Source organism: Dermacentor albipictus, chromosome 1 (assembly GCF_038994185.2).
Source record: "Dermacentor albipictus isolate Rhodes 1998 colony chromosome 1, USDA_Dalb.pri_finalv2, whole genome shotgun sequence".
Classification (NCBI taxonomy): Eukaryota; Metazoa; Arthropoda; class Arachnida; order Ixodida; family Ixodidae; genus Dermacentor; species Dermacentor albipictus.
Window position 1 is genome coordinate 132,256,974 of NC_091821.1, and position 25,173 is coordinate 132,282,146.

The window sequence follows — 25,173 nt, forward strand, 5'->3', positions numbered from 1 at the left end:
TGTATATGGTTATTGGAACTAACTGAATGAGTACTGCCGTTGTAGGGTTTGGAGGACGGGACGTCGGGATGAAGACCAAACTTGGGAGTGATTTATTTACATATTATGTACAAGGAGGCGAGCGTCAATTAACAGACGTACAGTCATTACGGGCCGGCAGCAACTCGGACGCTGCGGCCCGCGGCAAGAAGTTCGAGAGAGGTGAATCAGGGAATCAGGGCATGTCCCAGAATCCTCAGGTCTCTCTGGAAGGCTTCTTATAAGCCCTTCGAGCACTGCAAGTCACGTCATGTCTGACCAATGGGAGAGTCCACTCCGATGACGCCACTTGCAGCCAATGGTAGGCGCCCGTGTCGTGGTGTCACACCTGGCGGGGCTCTCTGCGGTCTTGCCACGCAGACTGGCAATCCACTTGTAGGCTGGAGAAGGAGTGGGGTCACACCTGGCGGGGCTCTCTGCTGTCTTGCCTCGCAGACTGGCAATCCACTTGTAGGCTGGAGAAGGAGCGGGGGGGCGCCCGTGCACCTGCTTCATTGTCGGATGCCCACCTGCTCCCGGTGACTCGGCTCCGCAGTGGTGGCAAATGCCTTCTTCAAAGACGAAGGGGGTCGATTGCGCTCCATTGTCCCAGGCCCCCTTCTAATCCCGGCGACGCACGAACTTGTTGCCTTAAACTTGTTTGCTCGGCCGCTTCTCTGGAATGCGCTTTCCTGCTTCCGCATTCCTCAATTAGCTGTGCTGCCACTCGAAGCGGTTTGGGGAACTCGAAGTAGCCTCAGGAACCAGCTCCATATCTAACACCGTGAAACATCAAAATAGTTAATAACAGTAGAATTACAATTTGAGTCCTCTTGTAAAATATATTTGTAGTTTGCTATGATGCATTCATAGCAGAATCATTTCATCCTTGCATCAATTTTTCGTTTGGCCGGGGCTTTGCCCTGTTGGCTTCTCCGCTGTGTAGCTTCCAGCTCGCTAGCGGAGACGAAAATAGAGAAAAGGCCGGGTTTCGGTGTGTAAAAATCTTGCTGCATGAGATTCGTGGGACGACGTACTTTAATTGTGAGGCGATTCTATGATTAGTTAGAAGAAGTGTTGCGGGGCCCCTTTAAGCATAAGTATGCGAATGTAGCAGCTACTTTCAGCTAGTGTGTCCCATGGTTTGGGAGTGGTCGACGGCTTCTGTGTTGGCTAGACTTCGCCAGTTTCGGTTTTGAGAAAGCGACGGTGAGGTATCAAAACAAAAACACAGCACTTGCTGTTCCAGTCAGTTGTTGGCCTAATAACACGCGGTCATGCAGGCAGTGTTGCCAACTTCTTCTGCGAGCGTGTCGTTCAACTGAGACAAAGAAGTCGCTGAACTTTTGTCCAAAATATCTAAAGTTGTCGCTAAAGCTGTCGAGTGAATTTTATATGTTATAGGCGTTTCTGGAACACCATAGTATCGGATAACATGTAACGTATCTACCGAAATGTTTCACTTTAGAAGGGTGGCGCATTAGGCTATTTGGTTTTTCGTAGTGATTAGTGGTGTAGCGTGATACAAGACAAGTTTGTCCTGTCATGTTGCGCGCTACACCACTAACCACTAGTTTCACGTTAGTCTAGTGTCCGTGCAGGCGAGGAATAGTGAATTTATCCGCAGCGCCGGTGCAGCGAACTTTTACTTTACTAGTGTTTTTTTTTTTAAGGCAAATTATAATGACAGCATGAACTCTCACGTTACCTTCAAATTTTGAGGATTACAATTCCAGACGGTGTAGAAGTACACGAGTTAACTGACTTTCCTAGCACAAACACGCACTTGGTCCAGGTTATGCCTGCATTTTTTTTTTTTCAGCGCTCGTGAAAGGAGAACTGAATTATGCGGAACGACCTTGGTCGTGTTCCTAACACACCAATAATAATTACGTGATCTTGAGACAGGTCAACTACTGCGTACGTTGTCGTCCCTTGACTCACCTGAAAGCTTCGCTCGGTATTGTTTTGTCCGAAAGCTGCGAGAAATGGAAGCGATGCGTTCAGATTTGCGTGAGCCAGCCGCTCCATTATGTACGCCTTCTGCTACAGCTGATCTGTCCTAGTATTCACCTGCTGCGTTCTAAATCTCACCTAAAAAATTAATGCAATAAGCTTTGGTAACTTAATTTACTGCTGCGTTTACGAACGTCCACTAACCGAGCGTACCCTTAGTAATACCACAGTACCCGCAGCGTTAAGACCTAATGGGTTTTATGAAGAATGGTCGCACCAGTGGGCAGCGTCCGATTTTGGAGTTGCAAGTTCTCGAGGTTACCGCGCACGTCCACCAAATGAAAGGGGGATTTATTGACTCTCGTACAAGGGATCGAAATATGCTCTGCACGAACAGCCCTAGCTCTTAGCTTCAGCAACACGAGCTCGGGTCTCGCGCTGAATGGATGGCAGTGCTCACAGCACTGCATGCATATTCTCCACTACAAACAAACAAATAAACAAATCTCGTGAACGGTGAAGCCATGTTGCCCTCGGCAAAACGACTCGCACCGTACGGCCTCTGTGAGAGCAGACCAAGGAGAGAGAGAGAGAGAGAGAGAGAGAGAGAATAAACATTTATTTGGCAAAACAAGTTGCAAATTTCCCTCGATGAGTGGTGCCCTCAGTCCAGTGCTCCATTGCCATGCGCGACTTCGCGAGCCCGCTGGATCAGCCGTTGCTGTTCCTGCCGGCTTATGCTGAGCAGCGCAGACTCCCAAGAGGAAAGGGTATACGGTCGGATATAGGAGGAACAACCGAAGGGTTAGGGCATTCCCACGCGGGGTGGTACACCGTGGGTTTGGCCCCACCGTGGGGACAATAGGGAGGGTACAGGGTAGGATGAAAGATTAGTAGGATCTGGAGACAAGGAAAGGAATTGGTCTGCAGTTGCCGCCAGACACCGGCATTTGCCCTATTAAGCGAAGGAAGAGGAGGGGGATAGTTATGGCGGCTTTGTCGGTAGTACTCGAGCGTCGCGGTCTACTGTAGGGGCTCTGGCGGTGCGTCGTCTGGGTGGGACAGCTCTTCCGATGGTACCCGGCCAGTCAGACCTCGGGCTACCACATTAACACGTTCATTACCATGGAGAGAGGCGTGTCCAGGAGTCCAGACGATACGCACCTTGGAGGCCATATTATACAGCCTCCAAGGAGCAGACCACCATTGTTTCATCGTGGTCACGGAGTGCACGTCCCGTACAGCCAAGTAAAGCATGTTCTAGACAGTCATTTTCGTAGCCACATTTTAAACTTCGAACTGTTAAATGTCGCCAATTGTTCTGTCACGTCGCTATAAGCAGTCGCCGAACGCTAAATATAAAATTTTGTTGCTAAACAGGCCAAAAATTCGCCAAATCAAAGACAAAATTGCTAAAAACGGCCACACTTCATGCTGGAGGAGCCCAAATATACACGGGAATGGCGCTACGGTTATGGTGCGCCGTATTTGGTCATCCGTATTTTGGTCGTCGATGGGGGGCGAGTGGGGGTGCCGCGAAACTGTGTGCCTGCATTGAAAATCTATTAAAATTTTAGCCTGCTTGACTCATTGCCATCGCTCGCATTTAAGGATGGTTTTCTGGATAGAAGACAAGTGTCGCAAAAAATATCTATTGGAAATCTTGCCTCTTTCTGAAAAAAGTTCATTTAGGGCTTGCTTCTGTACGTGGTCCACTTTAGAGAGAGTTACAAAAATTTTTGTTTTGATTAACGATATTTTTGTTTTATTTTTGCATTACCCAATAACAAAACCAACCAATTTAGAGGCTGTTGTTCCTTTTAAGCGGCAATTCCGTTTAAGCGATTTTTGTATCACAAGATTGTGTATGCGATTCGCTCTTCGAGGAATTTTCGCTAGTGTAGTTCTCAATGTTGAACACATGCGCGAAACGACGGATACGCCTCATGGGGAAGAAATGTAATGCGACCATGGTCATTCCGCCCTACCTTTTTCACTTGCTAAACATTTTTTTTGGAGGGTGGGAGGGAGCAACGGGGGGGGGGGGGGGGCTCATTTATATCGTAGCTGTTTTATTGCGATCGTTGCTTCCGATGATCGAGCGTTCCTTTCATTCCTTGCTGTGGCAAACGTGCTGTTCGTTTCGCTGTCCCTATCTGGCGGCCTTTTGCAAAATGCATGACCTGCAACGGCGGCGGCGCGCGGTGCTCCTGCGCTGTTTGGATCTCGTTTTGGTGTGGCCTAATCTGCCCCTTGTGGCGCCATTCACCACGGGCCGAAATCCAGTCGAAATCAAGCGGAGAATCGCGCGCTGGCATGATCCCTCGAGCCAGCGGCCTTGGCACGCTCGCGATCTCTGCGGCGGCAACGGGCAGGCAGTGGAGGTGCGCGAAAACCCGTCAAGAGCGCTCTGCCCCGCAGCTACACCGGCGACACCCATCTGGGCACGCATCGGGTGCGCCCCGCTTGCGATACATGACAGCGCGCTGCACGGCTCTATGTTAAAAAAAAAAAAGAGCAACAACTTGCGCACGCCTGTACTGCGACGCTTGAAACGCCTTAGCAACGAGCTAAGCTTCGTCGATGGGTCGACCTCTGAGCGCTCCGGCAGCGCTGTGTACAAAGATCGTGTAAGGCGACAATTCAGCTTCATTTTGAAAGTAAACGTGATCCAACAGCCTGATTATTGTTACTAGAGGCTGCTGTATCATTTTTTTTTCGCAGTAAACTTTTTTGCTCGATTATTTTATAGTGCTGCTAAACCGCTCCGGAATTACTAAATGAAGATGCCAAGGGGAATTGGAAAAAATGGTATCTATCTGCACAAACAAACAGGTCACATATTTTAATGGAAGAATCAAAGAATATATACTGGAGCATTCACCTATTGTTTGTGTGGAAAAAAGGGACAAGACAGACAAAAAATGTGATTGAAGGAAGAAATGTGCTGTGTGAAGCCGATAATGAAGGAATAACCAAACAGCTGGAAAACCGAACAAGCAGAAGATCAATGAAAGAGCAGAAAACCAAACAAGGCAGAACGAATATGTCCTCCCCCCGCCCTCCCTTAAAAGATGGAGGGGGTGAAGGAGGACACAGGGTCGACCAGTCATCAACATATATATTTAAAACAATGTTTAATCCAAACATGTCTAAAGAAGTCGGGGAGCTACAATGTTAACAATCTAAAGAAGCGCTAGGTTAAAAATAAAACAATATAAAGCGGAACACTCGCAGATAACCAACCATTGAGAAAGCTAATGTCCTTATCACATGGTAAAACAGGACTTGCACATGCACTTGTCATGGGATTCACATATAAAAAAAGCTTTGCATGATTTTAGTACACAAATTCTGGGAGGCATGCAATCACAATGTTTGCAATGTTCTGAGAGATATTCAGAAGGGTTATTGTGAAGGGGATGCTGAAGTGGAATAATAATTTAAGCTGTATCTGCTGCACCCTCTTCTCATGCCGCCCTTCATGTGATGTTATCTGTCCCACTGCTCGCATTGGCACCTATTGGCTGTTCTCAAACCTGTCTGGCCTTGTTTCACAGCCATGGTACTCAATGCAACAACCACTGACTGCGTAACGTTCGCCACTGCCAAGTTATTTTTGTCTCACAGACACGCATTTGCTTGATAAACAGTCTGCTTTCAAGTTATTTGCCTCATTTTTCCTGCATACTGTTTTTGCAATGCGCCATTGTGTTAAGGTGTTCTTTTAATCGGGGAATGAGGCACTAGGATGCTGAATACTAAGATTTTGGCATGTTGTGTGTTCCTATTTGCAGGGCTACGACAAACAAGAAGCTTCGTGAGACAGTTGCTCTGGAGCTGAGCTTTCTCAACTCAAACCTCCAGCTGCTCAAGGAGCAGCTGGCTGAGCTCAACAGCTCTGTGCAGATCTACCAGAGTGAAAAGTACGTAGGGTGGCCTCCACTTTTTTTTTTTTTTGCATGAAAAGCTCATTAGAGTTTGTGTATGGGGCATTGATCATATATAAGTTGGTCAGAGTGCTGGAACATTTGGAGCATAAAATAGAAAGGAAGCGAAAGAAATACTGTAAGTTGGCATCTTTTCCTTTGTCGTGTGTTTCTCCAGTTTTGTGCAGCCTTGTCCTATGAACTCACACAAGCTTTACTGTTGCTATAATCAGCTGTTTGTTAAATATGTGTTACAGTTTAGGCGCACAGACATCTTAGGCATTCTAGAAGACTTGTTCAGAAACATGAAACATGTCATGCTCTTCCATTTGTTGCCACCACGTAAGCCACGCTAGTAGGGGACTTGTTCCATGTCTGACAGAACATGCAACAAGCATGTTAGGGTATTCATACTTCCAATGGAGGCTCATCACCATCTTTCATCACTCTTTTTAAGGCGGCAGCGTTAAAGCACACGTGTCTCGCAGAAAATCCGGCGTCGACAGCGGCGACGTTGTCCGTAGAAAAAAAAAAAAAAGACACCCCTAACAATGCTTCCCGATCCGCGCAGGCCCTCCACGTGGCGCATAGGCGTTACTGTAATTGAATTTCTCAAAGGAAAATGCGTCAGAAAATTCGTAAAGTACAACTTACACACAGCCTCCAGACATGATAGCGTCGGATTGTAATTTGAATATAAGAGAAAACATAATTGTGTTACACAAAAACTCGAACACAAACCCCTTTTCCAGCTGCCGCTTGAGGTCTGTCTTCGTAGGAGCAGTGCGCACCGCTCGGTTCCTTGCAACACCATCCAGATGACGCTCGCTTCTGCGCATCGGCGGCAGCGGCAGCGCCCGCCGCGGCGGGAGGGAGGGAGGGGGGGGGGGGAGTAACCAGAAAGCTCGCCTTCGTGCATAGCGTTCACCGCCAGCATTTCCAGGAAAACCTTATGGTTACATAAGCTGCAGTTGCCGGGAAGAGTGAGAAGCAGTCGGGGATCTTTGAATGCTATCGCGTTCCACTCTTTAAGGCAGAGCTTAAGCGTCATCCAATTTTTTTGTCCCCTTTCTTTTTCCCTTGCGTACAGTGCTTAGCAGCCAGAGCATACTAGCGCAGTATATATATATATATACATATATATATATATATATATATATATATATATATATATATATATATATATATATATATATATATATATATATATATATATATATATATATACACACACACACACACACACACACCGTGAATGGCGCTGGCTAACTCCCCCAGGATTAATCTTGTAGTACACGTACAAAAGCGCATAATAAAGTGAACGGGAGGCTGGCCGCCACTGTAATAATAATATTTGGGGTTTTACGTGCCAAAACCACTTTCTGATTATGAGGCACGCCGTAGTGGAGGACTCCGGAAATTTTGACCACCTGGGGTTCTTTAACGTGCACCTAAATCTAAGTACACGGGTGTTATCGCATTTCGCCCCCATCGAAATGCGGCCGCCGGGGCCGGGATTCGATCCCGCGACCTCGTGCTCAGCAGCCCAACACCATAGCCACTGAGCAACCACGGCGGGTTGGCCGCCACTGTAGCGTAATACTAATGTAGCGTGTTTGGCTCCCACCTGTGACAAGTTATCATTTTGCCCACTTTTATTTCCCTTTATCTTTTCATTTCTGCATCTCAGTTAAGCGGAACAATAACTTCCTCAGGCTTTCTTTGGCTTCATTGTCTGTTTCTTCATATGACTGTAACTAACAGAAAATTTAGCCCCTTGAATCCCCTTATTCTTCTTGCTCATGAGAATATGCGTGTTGCATGTTACGTTGTGTTGCTACCATTCTCTACATCTGTACAAGTTGAACTTTCTTATTTCTGTGATCAGTGTTATGCAAAATAATTACAGGGAAATGATTTATTGCTTTCTGTCAAGCTCTGCCATTTATGGTTTTGCATTGTATTAACTGATATTGCAAATTTTGGTATTCTTGGAGCAACATGAAAACATTCTGTGAGATGAAACTGAATTAGCAGCTGCGACTTTGATACTCATCCTAAAGGAGTGCAAACAGACATAAAAAACCTAGACACAACAAGCACTTGTTGTGTCTAGGTGTTTTGTGTCTGTTTGTTTACATTCCTTTACTATGAATGTATACCAACTAGCCCAGCTCTCCACTCTCTTACTTTGATACTATTGCAGTGAAATTGCAGTGATACTATTGCAGTGAAATTTTCTTTTCTTTTTCTGAAGACTGACGCTTGAAAGCAGCAATAGGATAAATGAAAATAAAATACTTATATGTCAGCCCCAAGTTTCCTTCAGCAATTCTACCATTTAATAAAAAGACCATTATTATTGTGTTCATTGAAAATAACAATCAAGTGGTTATAATACATTGAATATTTTCATATGCACAGTCAGTTCACTGCATGGAATAAAGTTTTAACATAATCCAGAAGGCTGTCATCAGCCATAATAAAACCTGAACATTCACTTATTGTGCTTGTTACCTCTGCAGCCAGTCGCAGGTGGTACCGATGATCCCCCTAGGCCTCAAGGAGACCAAAGACATAGACTTCAAAGAGCCTTTCAAGGCAAGTGTTTATTTCTTACCTCTTATGGGCACTGAGCTTGACACTTGGTCCTAGTTTGTTGTCAGGATCCAGTGAAGCTTTCTCTAGCTTCATTGTCTGTTTGCCTCGTATGGTTGTAACTTACAAAAAATGGAGCTCCTTGGTTTGCCTTATTCTTCTCACTCATTGCATAGCAAGGGCGTCGACTTTGGTAGCCTGATATGGCAAGGTAGCGTATGAAAGTTTATTCGTCGGTTGCCTGCTCCCAAGCTCATGTACTATGTGATACGTGAAGTTGAAAGGATGTTCCACATCAGCCTCAATGGCTGTGAGTGGCGTCATGGTTAACACTCCCAGGGCTACTATTGTACACATATGGACAGCTGCCGTAATAGCTTAATAGTAAACCATCGCACGGATATTGCAGATGTGGTTTCATCTATCACCTACGGCAAGTTGTCTTTGTGCCCACTTTTATTTCCCCTTTTCTTATTATACATTTCAAGTAGAAATGACAATTTATGCTTTCTCTGACTTCATTGCTTTTTTTTTCGTATGGTTGTAACTAACAAAAAAAAAAGTCGCTGTTTCGCCTGAAAGGTGAACCATCGATTGCGATAGCAAATTCGTAGACAGCTATACGAAGTAAGAATAGCAGTTTTATTGGCCTTATAAACTTGGAAACATTCGCTCACTAACTAAATTAACAAGCGTGGTGTCAGCGCGCACAAGCAAACATGAACACATCACACACGGTGAGCGCGGACACTCCGTCAAAACGCTGGTGTGAGCAAGCGCGGCAGCAGCAGCGACCGAGGTGACCTTTGTGTTGTCTATCACTTCAACGGAATAGCGGCGAGGACACATCGCGCACAAAGGTATGAGCCGGCTGCAGATCCCTATCAAGATACGGCACGCGTGCGCGGCCGTGCAACGTATGCACTGGTTGGCAGATTCGAAGCCCCCCCCCCCCCCCGGTCCATCCCGTGCCACCTCCCCGCTTTCCTACCTGTCGCGCGCGAGGTTGAGCCGCGATGGTCAGTTCCGCTTGCGCCAGTGGCGTAGCAACAGGGGGGGCCGGGGGGCCGTGGGCCCCGGGTGCAAGGGGCCAGTGAGGGGGGGGGGTGTCATATACGTGGGAAGACACCCCTCTTTCCGCCGGCTACACCCGGGGAGGGGGGTGACAGAAGACCTATGGGCCCCGGGTCCCAGACGACCTAGCTACGCCACTGCCTTGCGCCCGGTCGCGAAATACGCAGTTGGTGCCGGAGCATAACGCCTCCATCCCTCGCTCTCTCCCATACCCTCCCCCCCCCCTCACGACCTTTCGTGCGATGAAGGCGCGTTTGCTTTCGGCTTTCCCCCTTCGTGCGCGCCATATTGAGCCGCGATCGTTGGCTTCCCTTGCGTGCTTTCACTCGCGCATACAGCATACGACGCGTGGCGACGGTGTTATCGCCCTTGGACTTTACACGGAACATGACGACGGCGGCAAAATGCGCCAGGAGTGGCCCGTATGATTGTTATCGCAATAAAAAGTTAGTAATGTTTCACTTCGCGAACGCGGGTGACGCGCAAGCGTGTGGATGCTATAGCGCACACGAAACTATCGGCCCTCGGTGCGCCTCGGTGCGCCTAGACGCCTACACTACCCGCGTCGCAGATCGTATTTAAGACGGCTCGCGCTGCCGCGCCATACGCATCAGCCGCTAGAGTAGAACGCCTCCTTGTAAACATTTGCGTACTAGCTAAATTAATAAGCATCGTGTCAGCGCGCACAGGCAAATATGAACACATCACACTCAATGACCGCGGACGCTCGCTGTCAAAACGTTGGCGCGAGGAATCGCGGTAGCATCAGCGAGCGAAATCACCTTCGTGCTGTCAATCGCTTCAACGCAAACTGAGCGGCGAGAACACAGCGCATGCAAAGCTGTGAGCCGTGGGCCTACCTAGACATTGCCCCCAAAGCAGATCGCTTGCGAGATAAAGCCCGCGCGACCGTAGTACAACGATTTCCTCCTTCCCCTCCCTCGGTGCCATGCGCGCGACTGAAGGCGGCGCGCTTCGTCCCCCCATTCCTCCCTTAGAGCCGCCATCGTCGGCTCACCGTCGCACGATTTCTTACGCACGTGAGGACGATGTTATCAGGAGACGAAGCCGGCACGTCCGTATCGTAGACAAAACCTGTAGCAACTTCCAGAGGAGGTCAACCAAACTGGTGTGCACCTACCTTCCTCTTCCGCGGCGCTTCGCCTCGCTTCTCCTTCCCCACTAGGCTCAACGTAGCTTAGACTTTCCTCTAAGTGGTGTTGCTTTGCCGCGAATTCAGAGGGCTCCTTTTGTGCTTCCCCCAGCGCGCGATTATCTTCCCCTCCAGGCGCTTTCCTCCTCCGCTTCCTTCGCGGCTTCCAACAAACATTCGCTGATTGCGCTAGCTGGCCATTTACGCTTGCGCATAAAATAGAGCCTCATGGTGCACAATAAAATGACACTTTTGTACTCAGAATCTCCATGTAAAACATGAAGTAAGCAACAATTTCTATGAATAATTTTTCTGGGGTATTTTAGCTGGTGTTCAGGACCAGGGCAATGTTATATTCGTATTTTACTACGATAGCCTTCACCCTCTGTCATTGGTTCTAGTATCAGTATACCACCATTTATAACCACAGAAGCGCAGGCCACGTGCACAGGTGCTGTTGCCGCACTCTTTCCCCCTCTCATTATTAATCAAACAGGATTTGAAACAAATAAGGCACATGAAGGCCAACTTGCTACACTAAGTGCGCTTTCTCATGTGGTGTTTGTCTTAAAACGCCAAATTTATGTGGTTCTATTTGTACCGAAGATAGTAACTTATTTTTGGAAGTTAGGTTGGCCCGGTATTGCAGTCTCCGGGATCGGCCCACACATTCTGGTCCATGTGCCGTGATATGGATGTAAACCAGCCAGGGTTTGGGAACCGGCCCCCTGGTACCCCCACATGCAATGCACCCATCATGGCCTGTCCGGCACTTTGACTGAATTGCTTGTGTGCGCACCTTACACGCCGTGCAACAATGCCATCCATGATGTGCTGCAAGCAGCGCGTGTGGGGGCACCGTCGATGCACTATTTGCCTCGCGAGCTTTGCTGTTCCACCGTCCTCAGGACAAATGTTCCGACCGTCATCGCGTCAAATTGGCATGTTCGTCCCGCCAGCATCCATTCATTGGGTCTCTTGCTCGTTACGTAACACCCAGTGCCTCCTACCTGAGCTCTGAGGCTGTCACTCGATGGCCTTCATGCTGACTAGTTGGACTGACGACAGACTCTTTTGAAGCGCGGTTTCACTGGCTCGCCTTGTTGCCGTTCTGTCTGGGTGAGGGGCCCTGTAGTGCCCACTGACGCTGCAATGCGGGGATGCTACGGTTGGCGCTCTCAGCCACCACCTTGGTGCCAGCTGCTAAAAGAAAAGAAAAATAAAGCTGGGCGGCGCATGCTTGAAGTGCAAGCTCGCCATGCGCAATGTTGTTCTGGAAGCCTGCTACGCTGGTCACCGCCTTCACCCTTCTGCCAAAATAAATGTAGGGATAATGGCACGGCTTGTGTACCGCCGTCACGACATCCTACAATTTTTTTTTTTTTTTTACAGTGATGCCCCTTTTACCGAATGCCTCGTATGAGGCCTGTGAGAAATTGATAAATAATTAAGAACAAACAACAATAATTGTTTTATCTTATGTCAGACCAGTACTACATTTCTGACAGAATTTACCAAGTATACCAACGTTCTATCAACAAATGTGTCATGGTGGTAAAAGTATGTCTATACTCATATTTGTAATACCTGCATGCTTGTGGTCAGATCTGTGTTAACATGAAATGATGTTGCAAAGGTGATTTTATATCTTGGCCATTTCCTGACAGGACTTCATTATGGAGCACTACAGTGAAGATAGCTCTGTGTATGACAGCGCCATTCAAGAATTTATGGATGTTCGGCAGGTAAGTGAGCTGTGATTTTTTTTCTTTTGCACTGGTAACACTTTGTGCTTTGCTTACTGTGCGTGCTCGTACATATTGAGTTAAGCTAATGGACATTACTGATAAGCTGATAATTGTCTGTGTTGCCTGTTAACAGGATATATTATGAAATTTTTCACTTTATTATTAGCTGTACGCTGCTAGTGCAGTTGGTGCAGCACTGTATGAACAATATACCTTGCACCTGTAAGCATAATGAGCTGCTACTGACAGCTGGGTGCTACCGGCTCATCCAGTATATGTTAATATGGAAATATGTTATTTAAAACAATAATATATAATATGGGCGTAATGGAGAATTCAGCACAGACTTTTTAAAGCTGATGTTCTCAAAAAAGTTGTTCTAAAACCAACTTCAGTATTGGTGTTCCTTCTTTATAAATGTATTTCATAAATCGGTGATATTAAAGGGACACTAAAGACAAATATTAAGTCAAGCTAAAGTGACAGACTAGTGCTCCATAATTTATAAGGCATTAATATTATCGCGAACAGAGCCTTAATAATCGAGAAATTGAGGTAAATGCAGGACATGATTAGAGACTCCCCCGGGACATTCAAGTACTTGCCCGATGACGAAAGCACTCCTCAGTTAAATTCTATCGCTAGTACGCAACCACTGGTTGCAAAAAACATAATTGCATTGTATTATAAGAAGAAATAAACTACTACTTGTCCAGTTCTATTTCATGTTTAGACAAAACAACTCAATAAAAGTGCCCTTGACAACGATGCGGGCAGTCGAAAGGGAAAGGTTTAGTTTTCACTCGACTGCGCCGCCGACACTTTTGCGTTTCAGTACTTTCCTGATCGCATAGTGCTGCAGGGGTTTTGCTACCTCACAAAACTTGCACAAACTGCAAGTAGCAGAGAATTCACCTTCCATGTCATGTCGCGGGATGCCCGAACGGTCCATGCCATTTGACCAAAAAGCAGCTGCAGTGGCGAATCCGCCTCTCTGATCTTGGCTTGGTGCCGCTGTCTGACGAGTACCATTTTACTCGCGGACAGCTGCAAAGGGTGGTGATGGCGTATGCAATGTCACCACTCCCCCTGTTGGGCGGCGGGAGATTTGAAATGCAAAAAAAGGTGTCCGGACCCTTCAGATGCAATATTTTTCGTAAACTAAGTATTTTCTTGGCACGAAACAAGCGTTGTGAGGTTTCTGGAATGGTATTTAAACAGTCCACGTCGACTTAGTATTAGCCTTTAGTGTCCCTTTAAGAGGAAGCTTTAGCTTGGGGCTAACTCTGATGCCACCTATTCAAATCCATGTAAAATGCAGAAATGATTTTGTGAGACAACCCCTGGACTAATTTTAATGAAATTTCTTGCAATCGACAGAGAAAGTTAAATTCTAGTGACTATATGAAGCAGAATTTTGATATAGGGCGTGAAACATTTTGCAAAAATTGATGAAAATTGGCAAGCTAAAAAAAAAAAGACACGAAGTTTACAAATCCGTAACTCTGCACCAAGAACAGATATCCGCCGATGCAGTTCTGTCAACTGCATCGGTTCGAGCATCTACAGTGCACAAATTGCATATATGAATTTACAGCTTACGTGAATTTGTTGCAATATTTGCTAGGATTTTGCAAACATTCTTGCTCTCATATTAATGGTATACTTTAGAGCGGTCTATATCAATTTTGTCTGCTTTTGATGTATTATTAGATGGAGTTTATAGAATTGCAATGTTATTTTTCATTGCTGAGTTACAGTTACAAACTTCACATTTTCGTTTCTTGAACTTCTGCAATTTTCACATTTATTATTAAAAAATTTACTGCCTCAATAAAAAGTCTGCTTCCTGCAGCCACTAGATTTTAACTTTTCCTCTCAAGTCTAACAAGCCTAATCAAATTTGGTGCTTTGGTTGCCGAGAAAAATGATTTCTCCGTTCCCATGCACCCAAGTAGGAGTGCCCGTGCTAAAGCTACCTCTTAAGGATGAAAGTAGATCGTAAGACACTGTTAGGAGTTACCTAAGACCAAAAGTAATCATACCAGTAACCCAGCTGATCAGAGGGACTTTCTGCTCCCTGGATTTTCATAGACAAGACAGAAAATATGCGCAGCTGTGAGCGGAACTGAGAGGTTCTTCCTCTTCGTGTTTCATGACTTATTTCTCTTGTGCGTGAATTGACAGTTCTGCTGTTGCTCATTTTTGAGCGTATTAGTTTGTTCACAAAATTACACCACAAACAACTGCGCAATGAACATCATTAATACATCATTACATCCATTGTATTGTATAGTGGGGCTCCACCTACTGCAGCAGTTCACACAAATTTTTATTGATGTCAATGCTCTATTATTTCGATAGTTTGCACGTGTTAACTAGAACGCAAAAGTTTGAGGAAGGATTGAATGGAAGCTGATGCTCACAAGACTTGACTGAGTTGTAAATATCTGGAGATGTGACAAAATTTTGCCAAGAATTAAGGGCTTTGGTTTAGTCAATTTTGATGCACCGTGACATTTGTGCCGCAGTAAAGGTGCTTGCGTGTTCACTGAACGAGGAAGTTCATGGTTTCCTTTATCTGCTTTTCTTGAATTGGCATCATTATGACAAGTACCATTTTAATGAGCAAAGACTGTTACTTCAAACAAACACATAGTGTGCAGAAATGCTTAAATATAACTTTTCTCGTTAAGTGCTATAGTAAATACTTCTTGCAGAGATGAACTTGGTATTTTATAGCATAAAGCAACTGCAGGAAGAACCTTTGGTTCTAAAAAGCAGTTAATACAAAAACAGAATCGATCACAGCTCAAATCATAGTGTTCTAGTTTTAAGAGAGCCTGATATTTTTTATGCCTTTGGTTGTTGCAGACCACCACCTGTAGCTGCTAAAAGATAGTGCATTCTGCTGCTTAATGCACAATTCATGTTTCCGGTTGTAGTGATGGCTGCCATATTTTAGTTGAGCATGATTTATATTTAATCCTATATATTGCTCATTTTGTGCATGTTTATTAAAGGCCAGGTGGCTATGAAAAACAAATACCTGCAGCCTTTCCTAACAATAGCTCTTGTAACGACCATATCGCTTTGGGAGGTAAAGCTCTACATTGTTTTGAGAAACTGTGGCTTCTCTTGTGCAGGCTGCCCGCACCCCAACACGGGACCAGGCTGGTGTTCAACTTTTGTTTGAGTACTACAACCTGCTTTATTTTGTGGACAGGCGTTTCTTCCCCCCTAATCGCAGCATGGGCATCTTCTTTGAGTGGTAGGCAACATGGACTTTTTTCTCTAAGCAACATTGCAGTGCTACTGTGTGTAAGTTGTGTTTAGGTACTGCAATAACATTACAATGCTTGAACTGTTTGCAAAGCTTTAGTGAAAGAGATTTTTATTCGCTCAAAACATCCTTGCTGTGGCATAGTGTTGATTGAAAGGCAGCCATCTTAGTTGTATGGGTGTTGTCACTCAACTGAAGTTTTTTGTGGGTGGTATTATTAAACACAGTGCAAAGAGTACTACGCGTGATTGAACGGATCACAAGCTCGTTGTTCTAAATTTAAAGACCGTAATTTTACTTATAACAGACACTACAATGGAAGAACCAGTAACTTAGGATTCATTTTAAGCTGTTTTAAGGGCATTTAAAAAATGTGCACATCTCTTTCAGGCACTGCATGCACAATTGTCACAACAAGAAAGTGCACCAAAATGTGCCGATAAAAGTAATGTTTAAAGCACGTCACGTCATCGTGAAATACTTTTGATTGGACCTGTGCTGCAAGCTTGAATAATATATATGTGAAGTCTTTTAGTGGAATGAGGTGAGCTGCAGATGAGTGCGTACCCTACCCGTGCCCTCTCTTGGAGGTAATCTTCAGTGGGTGCAAAGGTTGGGCCTGCCAAGATGACTAGTGGCTGCGTGTGCTTTCTACCTGGGCACCTAGTACTGGAGGTCGTGTAATGTCAAGCTTCGGAGACAGGTTGAAGCGAGAGGAATTCGCTCCCCTCTGTGCTCTTCATCACGCCAGCGTTGTGACAGCGATTCTTTGCATTCATTCAGTGACATCTGCTCATGTTTGCCTGTGCTTGCTTGACACCATGCTTGTTAATTTAATTAGTAAGTTAATGTGTACTGTAATTTATACGACCGATTACAACTATGAACATGTACTGGTATGATTTACCTAGATGGCCATGTGCTCGGACATGAGATGTGCATAGGCCTGATTCTGAAATCCATCTTCCATGAAATGGTTACATTTGTTGGTTAAAGGTGCTAAATTAGTGTTTAACAAAGTGTCTTGTATTTATTAATTTTTTTTAGGTTTGACTCTCTAACTGGAGTTCCAAGCACACAGAAGACGGTTGCCTTTGAAAAAGCCAGCGTGTTGTTTAACATTGCGGCACTATACACGCAAATAGGTGCAAAGCAAGTGAGTAGTGATCCTTAGAAATTTACTATTTTGGTATTGTATGCTCTTAAAGGGGCCCTGAATCACCCCTCGTGCTTGGTGAAAAAATACAGTCAGCGGATAGCATATGCTGGTGTGAACATCTCAGCCAAATTTTGCAGTTGTGCGCGGCACGTGGATCTCACCAGCAGAGTGCGAAGTCGCCTTTCTCTCAAACACTCTCTTTTCAACAGGAGCCTGCTCCTCACCCTTTTCTGGATGCTTTATTTCGTAATATAGCGGATTCTCATTTGTGGCTGCTATAGGCCAATAGCTGACATCAGTTAAGAAGGGTGTTTGGAACAATGCGCTTCTTCCCACAGTTACTGTGTGTATTTATTGAGACCTTTTAATAAACAGGCAGAAGTAAGTGCAAATCTGCTTTTGAATTTAGATAATAATTATATGCTTCTGGAAGGAGCAGATGATATAAGAAGCAGACCATCGTCTGCTTACGCTTGGCCATGGTCACCCACGCAAGATTTAAACTTTGGCCACCCTGCTTATTGGTGCCATAGCCGTCGGGTCTCGATAATTTCGACTAATTTTGAAAGCTCAACTAGCCTTGAACTACTTGAAACTTAAGGTCAGACCGCACGCAAGCTTGCCTGCATGGGCTCACTCCTGGCTGCTCCTGGTTAGATGCCTTGGCAGACTTCGCTTCATGATGAGCTATTGATAGTGCTTCAAAATGCACAAGTTGGATGTGGCTACTATCTGTCGATCAAACTGGCGCAGGACAAAGCTGGTCTGCACCATGTAGCACAGCCAGACGGAAGCATATGAGTGCGAGTGCACAGTCTAGCCCTGTCATGCACAAAGCAAATGCTGCAGTTGCATGCAGCTGTGGTCAGCTACATAGCATAGATACTGTGGCCGCTGCAGGGTGTCATGACGAGTCCACTGGCTGAACGCACTGTGGCACGCTGAGGACAGCTGTGTTTGGCTTCGTTTGGCATGTTGTAGATGCCGAAATTGAAAGTAGTGGTGTCTATGTGAACATCCAAAATCAAATTTGAACTGCACACTACGATGAAATTCAGGAGGCGGAGTGTTGTAAGCACACCCCACTTTGTCATAGCCTTCGCTTTGCAAATCATTGAAGAAAGAGCAGAAGCACTGCGAACGGTATGTTTGATTGGCAATAGCTCTGATTGGGCTGAATGCATTTAAGAACTTCTTGCGCCAAAGTAATGTTTAAAATAGCTTAATTTAACTTTGAATGCATTTCTCGGCTTTGATAAAAAGTGGTTCAGGGCCCCTAAGGTTACTAGCTAGTTATATTGGCTCGTAATCTCAGGTATCCCGATTCCCCAATCCTCTGTTGTACTTAATTTATTGGAGCAATGGCCCACTTGCTCTGCTGCCACTGCCACAGGTTCAGTCTTGTTCTCTTAGAAACCAAAGCACTGGTAGTATTCTATGAGACCATAGCATCCTTTCTTTCAAGAACACTTGTAGTAATTTTTTTTTTCTTGAGAACTTAAGAAACGCTGAGCCTGAGCATAAAAGAAGGCTCATTATTTCATTTGTTGCTTTAAACCCTTTAACACTTTTCTTACTGGACCATAGGAAATCGAATAAATTTGATTGACAGGTTTGCAACATGTTAAACATTGCGATCAGAGCTCTTCCACGAGCAATGCCATGCACCGTATGAAATGGAGATGGCACTTATACTATTCTTTAGAGTTGGTAGTATTCGGCAGATTGTGGAGTCTCTAAAAATAACTCAACAGGAGGTATAGTCAAAACTGGCCTCGAATGCTCCCCACACTTCCCATATCAAACAATTCAAAACGTGTACTTTGGTTGACTCAGCTATATAATTTTTAAAGCAACTGAAGATATTGCATAACTTCCAGCAGTAAAGACACAGAAACTTCTGTCGAGTTTTCTTATTTTCCGCTCTGACATCTATGCTGCTTTGACGATGCCTCAAATGTTGGCATATGCTCAGGAGCAAGCATTGTTTCACTTATGTTTAAATGATATCAAGTGCAACCTAATTTGTTTCTTAGTGCGGGTCGGTTTCATCCATTAGCATTGCAACAGCGTGTTTACAGCATATTATGATAAATGCTTCAGGTCATGTGAAGTTTTCTCTTACACAAAAGGATGTAGCCAATTTCAGACCAACCTTTCCCAGAAGCTTGCCTAGCAGTTTGAGCTCTTACTTTTTGAACATAGCCTGTGCAGATATTCTTATTCATTACTAGAAATACTCTACAAAACTAATGAATGCCCCAGCATCAATTCAAAATGCACAACTAGGCTAGCTTACTTAGAGAGAAGCTGATCGAGCATTATAATAAAGTACGAGGAAGTTAATGGATGTACCTCAAACTGACAACTATTACTTCAAGACCCTAAAGAATGCAGAAAGGAAGGAACCAGGTGCTTGCTGCAAAAAGTCAAAACATTCGCTCCCTGCACTCATATACCCAGTGTTTTATTTTAACGTTAACAGATTAAAAAAAAAAATCGCACGTGGCATTCAGGCCAAATCTACTTACTGAGCTGGAATACTAAAAAAATTATACATTACTTATGCTGGAAATCAATATGCATATTTGACCAATTAACAAAATTTCACGAATTAGCTTTTCAACTAATTCCCTTAGCTCTTGAATCGCAAATAGAAATAGAAGTGAGTGATTTCACAAGGTACATCCACTTGAAACGAATTTTGAAACTAGCATCAATTTTGATGTAAGCGCAGTCAGACTTCCTGTAAAACTGCACTGTTGTGCCTTATTATAATTATTTTTTTAACAAAAGGCCTTTTTATGTGTTGATGCTCAAGAGTTACTGGAACACCAATGCAGAGTGTTGCAAACTTTGGGAATGCATATCTCCAAACTGATGTCATGCTCAGAATTCGTTCCTATAGTGGATACGACTTTAAAAGTTGCCAGCTACAATTTGTAAATTGCAGTATATGGTGTAAAGTAATTAGTTTAAGAGTTTATTGCCAAAATCTGTCTAATTGTTCAAATATTCACTTTCATTTTTTTTGCGCAAGTAATGTCTGCCTCTGAGGGTAATCTAGCTCAAGAAGCAGAACTGTGCTACATGTCATGGGTTATTAAAAAAATTATGTTAATGATAAAATAAAACATCCCCTGTATGTATGTATATATATAAAATTGTTCTTTCTTTTTTGGTGTGGTCTAACTTCTATTGATTGGAAACTGGGATCAAGGCACAGATTTTATATATTTAAGATTTTTTTACTCTTGGTACATTTAGTAAAAATCGCAAATTATTAATTTCACATTTCTTCAGGTGCTTCTTTGAAATTTGAGAAAAGAATTCTCAAACTTTCTCGGCAATTTTTTCCGTCTTACTTCCATTCAAAATATAAATGATTCAGCTAAAGCTTTTTGTATTGCAGTATTTTTTGCGATTAATACACCCTGGAATAAAACGCTAAAACATAAAAGCACTAAAGAGAGATTATTGGGTTTTACGTGCCAAAACCACGATCTGATTATGAGGCACGCTGTAGTGGGGGTACTGTGGAATAATTTGGACCACCTGGGGTTCTTTAATATGTACCTAAATCTAACTATATGCTTTTCGCATTTTGCCCCCACCGAAATGCGGCCACCGTAGCCGAGATTCAATCCCGCGACCTCGTCCAAAAGCACTGAACGTGTGCATATTTCTGGTGATGAGGAAAATGTTAAAAAGCAGTTACTCTAAACTTGAAGGTCTCAGAAAACTGCTGTCATTGTAGCCAGCCAGACCTTATTTTAAGAGGTTTTGTTCCTGCTGTGGTTCTATTGTTTTTTTTATCCTGTGCTTCTTATTTTATATAGGACCGTGGAAAAAGCACAGGAATAGATTCGGCAGTGGACAGCTTTCTGCGAGCAGCCGGCATGTTTTGTTACATACGGGAGAACTTTAGCAAGCCACCTAGCATGGACCTCAGTGCTGAAACACTGGAGGTGCTTACCCATGTAATGCTGGTAAGTAGCACGTGCTTTATGGCTTGATTTAAATCTTCTGTTCCTCAGGGAAATAATGTAAACATTTTCAAATCTACTTAGGCGCAGGATTATGTTCCATGCTTAACTGAAATATCGTGTAATCCATTTATCATTTGCATTATTAATCATGGAATTTTTGTGTGGCTAATGCCTGAGACCATTGCTGTTTGCTTTTAGACCTTGCATATATAAAATAGTGCAACTGAAGGTGTGCATTGTGCATTCAGGCTAGGTCATGATTATACTTGTACTTGTATGATGAATATACTTTGGTAAAAGTACTGGTGTTATGTAAAATGCAGCATAACTAGCTAGGAGCTGTGAGCAAATTTCCGTGGCTGCTAAGCATCTTTTTCCAAGAAACAACTTGGCTACTATTGTGTTTTACTGTGTGTCATATTGCAGGATCAAAGACATGGATTACATTTACAATGCAATGCATGCTTTGCTGGTTCTGGAATAGGATAATGCTGAGCGAAGTTTTCGTTAACGCTTTGCTGTTTTTGATAATTACTTCTGCTAGGAAATTTTGATCATGTGTGTAGTACATTTGTCTTGATATTTGTTATAAATTTTTGTTAGTGCCAGTACTAGTTTTTATTATATGTTTTCACACATGAGGCTGTTTAGCGTTTGCTGCTGCCCATAAATGGTACCGTAAATGAAGCACATCTGGAGGTCCCACTGGAGGCCATGAGAGAAACATGTGGCTGGTGCTATCTCTGAAAAGATTAAGCTTAAGCGAAGAACTTGCAGTAAAACGCAGTCAAGATAAAAAGCAAGATGCGTTTGATTATGATCCTTTTTAAATAGAGTGACTGCACATAATTACACTTTTTTTTATAGTGTCATGTGTGTTCTTTTAGTGTTTATGCATTGCACTGCTGTTTTTTTTTATAACCGTGATGTGTATCATTACATGTGATTACCATGTTCCTTTTCAGGCTCAGGCACGAGAATGCCTCTTTGAAAAGCTGATCTTGGGCAATGTCGAAAAGCAAGGAGTCATGACTTGCATTGAAGTGGGCCAAGAAGCAGCAGAGGTAATTTGCTTCCTTTTCACGAGTTATCTTGTTATGAAAACCACATGTGAAGAAATTCATATGAGAATGCCACACCAATACTATATACAAATATTTAGGAATGTTTGTTTCCCCTATGCTTACCTTGGCTTCAGATCTGTTTTATATGGTTGGTGCTTGTCCAAGTACTCAAGCCCCCTCAGTTCCCCTGATTCTCCTGTGCATGCACATATACAGGGTGTTTCAGAACATGCACTGGAAAAGAAATTAAAAAAAAAGGAAATTGTGATGATTTAGCGAATACCTCGGCTTTCCTTTTACGATAGAGGGAAACATTTTTAAATTACTTGAGATAGTGAGTAAACAAGTAAATGTGAAAATTAGACCAAAATGAGCATTGCTCATTTCATGCACTGCCAACAATGAAGCGTAAGCAGTCATGTCACTCATGGGCGTCTGATAAGGGTATGACAGTGGCGCTCTTTGGCAGTTCGGTTTTGGTTGATTGGATTAATTGACCAGACTTTATTATGCTGCAGAAATTAGCAGCGTCAGCTGTTTGCGTGCCTGGAACCAGTTGTAAACATAGAATGACATGCTTTAAGTCTTGCATTAATATCATGTGTCTGACTCTTTCAGATAAAGAAAGATTTTAATGTTTATAATTAGTAACATAATTGTTCTGTTGAGTCACCATAAATTGTAAGCTTCTCAGGTAAAAATTACGAAAAATTGCCTAATTATCGCATCTTTGCTATACATTAAAGAAATTCTGAATGCAGTTTTCTGATATGCCTTGCATGTAAAGGTACGCATAAAGTGAGAAATAAAGGGTTCTATTGCAGCTTGTAAGTCATGCAGCTACATATATTTAATCTCTGCACACCTTTATGTCTTCTTAAACACACCAGTAGGAAGGGAGTCTTTGGGCTGTCTGAAATGCTTGGTGTGTGGGTGACGATGGGTAATCGTTGCATAGTCTGCGAAGTCTGAACATGATATCTACAGTGGCGGCAGCATTTGCACACTAGGGGGACGATCTCCCTTTCCTTCCCCATGCCTCTTATCTTCTAGTGTCCAGGGCTAAATAAACCTAAGCTTTCTGCAGCTTGGTGGCAGAAACTTGCTCTATTCTTTATGACAGCAAATATCCTTTGTCATGTGAATTGTTGAGGTTTGCGTGTAGTATTCAATGTCACTTGCAATAATTTTGACACATTGACTTAAGGGTGAAATAAGTTGCAAGCTTTAACAACAAGGTCCATTTTTGTAGTTTTTGTTTATCATCCCTTCAAGATTTTCTCTTTGAGGTGCTAGAAGACTAGTAATAATTTGGGACAATAGTGAACTTGTCATTATATGCATGGCTTTGGCAGGTGTGACCACAATTTCAAGTTCAAATAGTGCTTGCTGTGTGTCTGCCACCTTTAGATAGGTTGTTCTAGGACTTTCCTTGTAAGAACTAGCATGCAGAGAATGGTGAAAAGCATCCAGAAGTTATTAGGAAAGGTTGCTAAAGGTTATGCTCAAGCATGGATCGTACAATTTGGCAGTTTCATGACACTCTGATGCTTCTCCGTTCACCGTGTTAGAATGTTATCAAGACCACACTTTCAAAGGATAACTTTTGGGGGCGCTTTTAATTTTGTGGAACATAGTATTAATACACTGCAGAATCTCATTGGGGCTTCTCGTCTGGTGGTTTATCCAATGAATGCACATTAAAAGCAATATTCTCAAAAGTGATAGACTAAGCACGCGGTTACAATATCGCTTCTGCTTTAATGCTGGCTGTTTAAGACCTCTAATCTGTCATGCCTTTAGCTTTAAAAGAAAAAAAAAAAAGACTCTATGGTGCTCATCAGAAGGCCACAGAATTTTAGCCATTCAGAGAAAAACTCAAAAAGGTCATGCTGGACAGCTGCTGAGATCCACAACAGTGCAGTGCATTATCGCTATTTTCTTCAGATAAAAATTATACGAGAAACCACAGTCACGATTGCACTCCCAAATGTCAGTAGTTTCCAGTAGTTGGTCAGGGCACTAGATTCCACTTTATGTCCCTCTACTGCAGTAGAGGAGCACTCATGCATGTTTGAGTTAAATGCACAGAAAAGCTGATTCACTGAGCTATTGTAAGTTAAAGCTGTCATAAATTCCACAAAGCTTGAAGCTATTATCCTAAAAGTGCGAAGAATTCAATATGTACAAAATGCGCTTATGGTAGGTTTTAAGAGGTATGCATTCAGTCGAAACAAGTTAGGATACTTATGAAATCTTAAAACCATTTTTCTTATTTATTGTTTTTCACCAAAGTCAGAGCTTAGGAAAGCTATTGTTCTTGTACCATAAAGCAGATAGACACGATTTCGACTGTTTTCTTGTATGAGTTCAAATTGGAAGTGCTCTATTTATTAATTTTAGCTGCTTTCATAATGAAAATTTTAGCTAATGCAGAAACGTGAAATTAGTGCTGCCAAGCCATCCTTCGTTGCAGATCAATGTTATTTGGCTGAGTGGATTTTAATATTGTTGTAAATTAACATTTGAAATTCCATTAGTATGATGGCTAGTATTTCAAAAGTTCACTTTCTTGCCTCGTGTGACAAACATTGTGCTACTTTAATTTGTAAATCTTATGCCAACTCTGTTAACATTTTCTTTCAGGTTGCCGAGGTTTATGCCCAAGTGCACAAGCTTATCTCGATGCCTCCTGTCAAGGACTATGTACCTTACTCGTGGATTAGCCTTATCTTGGTGAAGGCTGAACATTACCGTGCATTAGCACACTATTATGTTGCTGTAGGGCTTCTTGAACACTCAGGTGGGTGTGATGCCATTTCATGTGCAAATATTTTATCAACTATTCGATGTGGGAGTTCTGAGAAGTATGACATCGTTTGTCTGTGGCCAAATGTTTCTTAAGTCTTCATGTCCACTTAGCTGGTACAGAAGTTTAACATATACAATTTACAATTATTCCAAACAACTGAGATATCCTTGACACCTGATGTGTCATTTTTAATGCATGTCTCACTTTTAAAGGGGCCCTGAATTACTTTTTATCAAAGTCGATAAATGCATTTGAAATCAAAAAGGACTATTTGAGAAATACCTTGCCACAAAAAGTACTTCTGTGCGTTCAGAAGCGGAGTTTTTCGCAATCACAGGTAGCGTATGATCCTGTTCTCTGTGATCTCGTTCCTTCTTCAGTGCCTTGCAA

The 25,173-nt window shown here is 43.4% G+C and overlaps 1 protein-coding gene across 5 annotated transcripts in view; it reads left to right on the forward strand.

Moving 5' to 3' along the window:
• Rhp (GTP-Rho-binding protein rhophilin) overlaps positions 1-25,173 on the forward strand; it is a 241,708-nt gene that overhangs the window by 201,202 nt on the left and 15,333 nt on the right. For all 5 annotated transcript variants that reach the window (XM_065424532.1, XM_065424535.2, XM_065424537.1 and 2 more), the window contains exons 3-10: positions 5,772-5,900; positions 8,429-8,504; positions 12,396-12,473; positions 15,623-15,747; positions 16,807-16,915; positions 20,758-20,907; positions 21,873-21,971; positions 24,618-24,774. In XM_065424532.1, the coding sequence (XP_065280604.1) occupies positions 5,772-5,900; positions 8,429-8,504; positions 12,396-12,473; positions 15,623-15,747; positions 16,807-16,915; positions 20,758-20,907; positions 21,873-21,971; positions 24,618-24,774 (923 nt within the window). The remainder of the gene's footprint in view (positions 1-5,771; positions 5,901-8,428; positions 8,505-12,395; positions 12,474-15,622; positions 15,748-16,806; positions 16,916-20,757; positions 20,908-21,872; positions 21,972-24,617; positions 24,775-25,173) is intronic.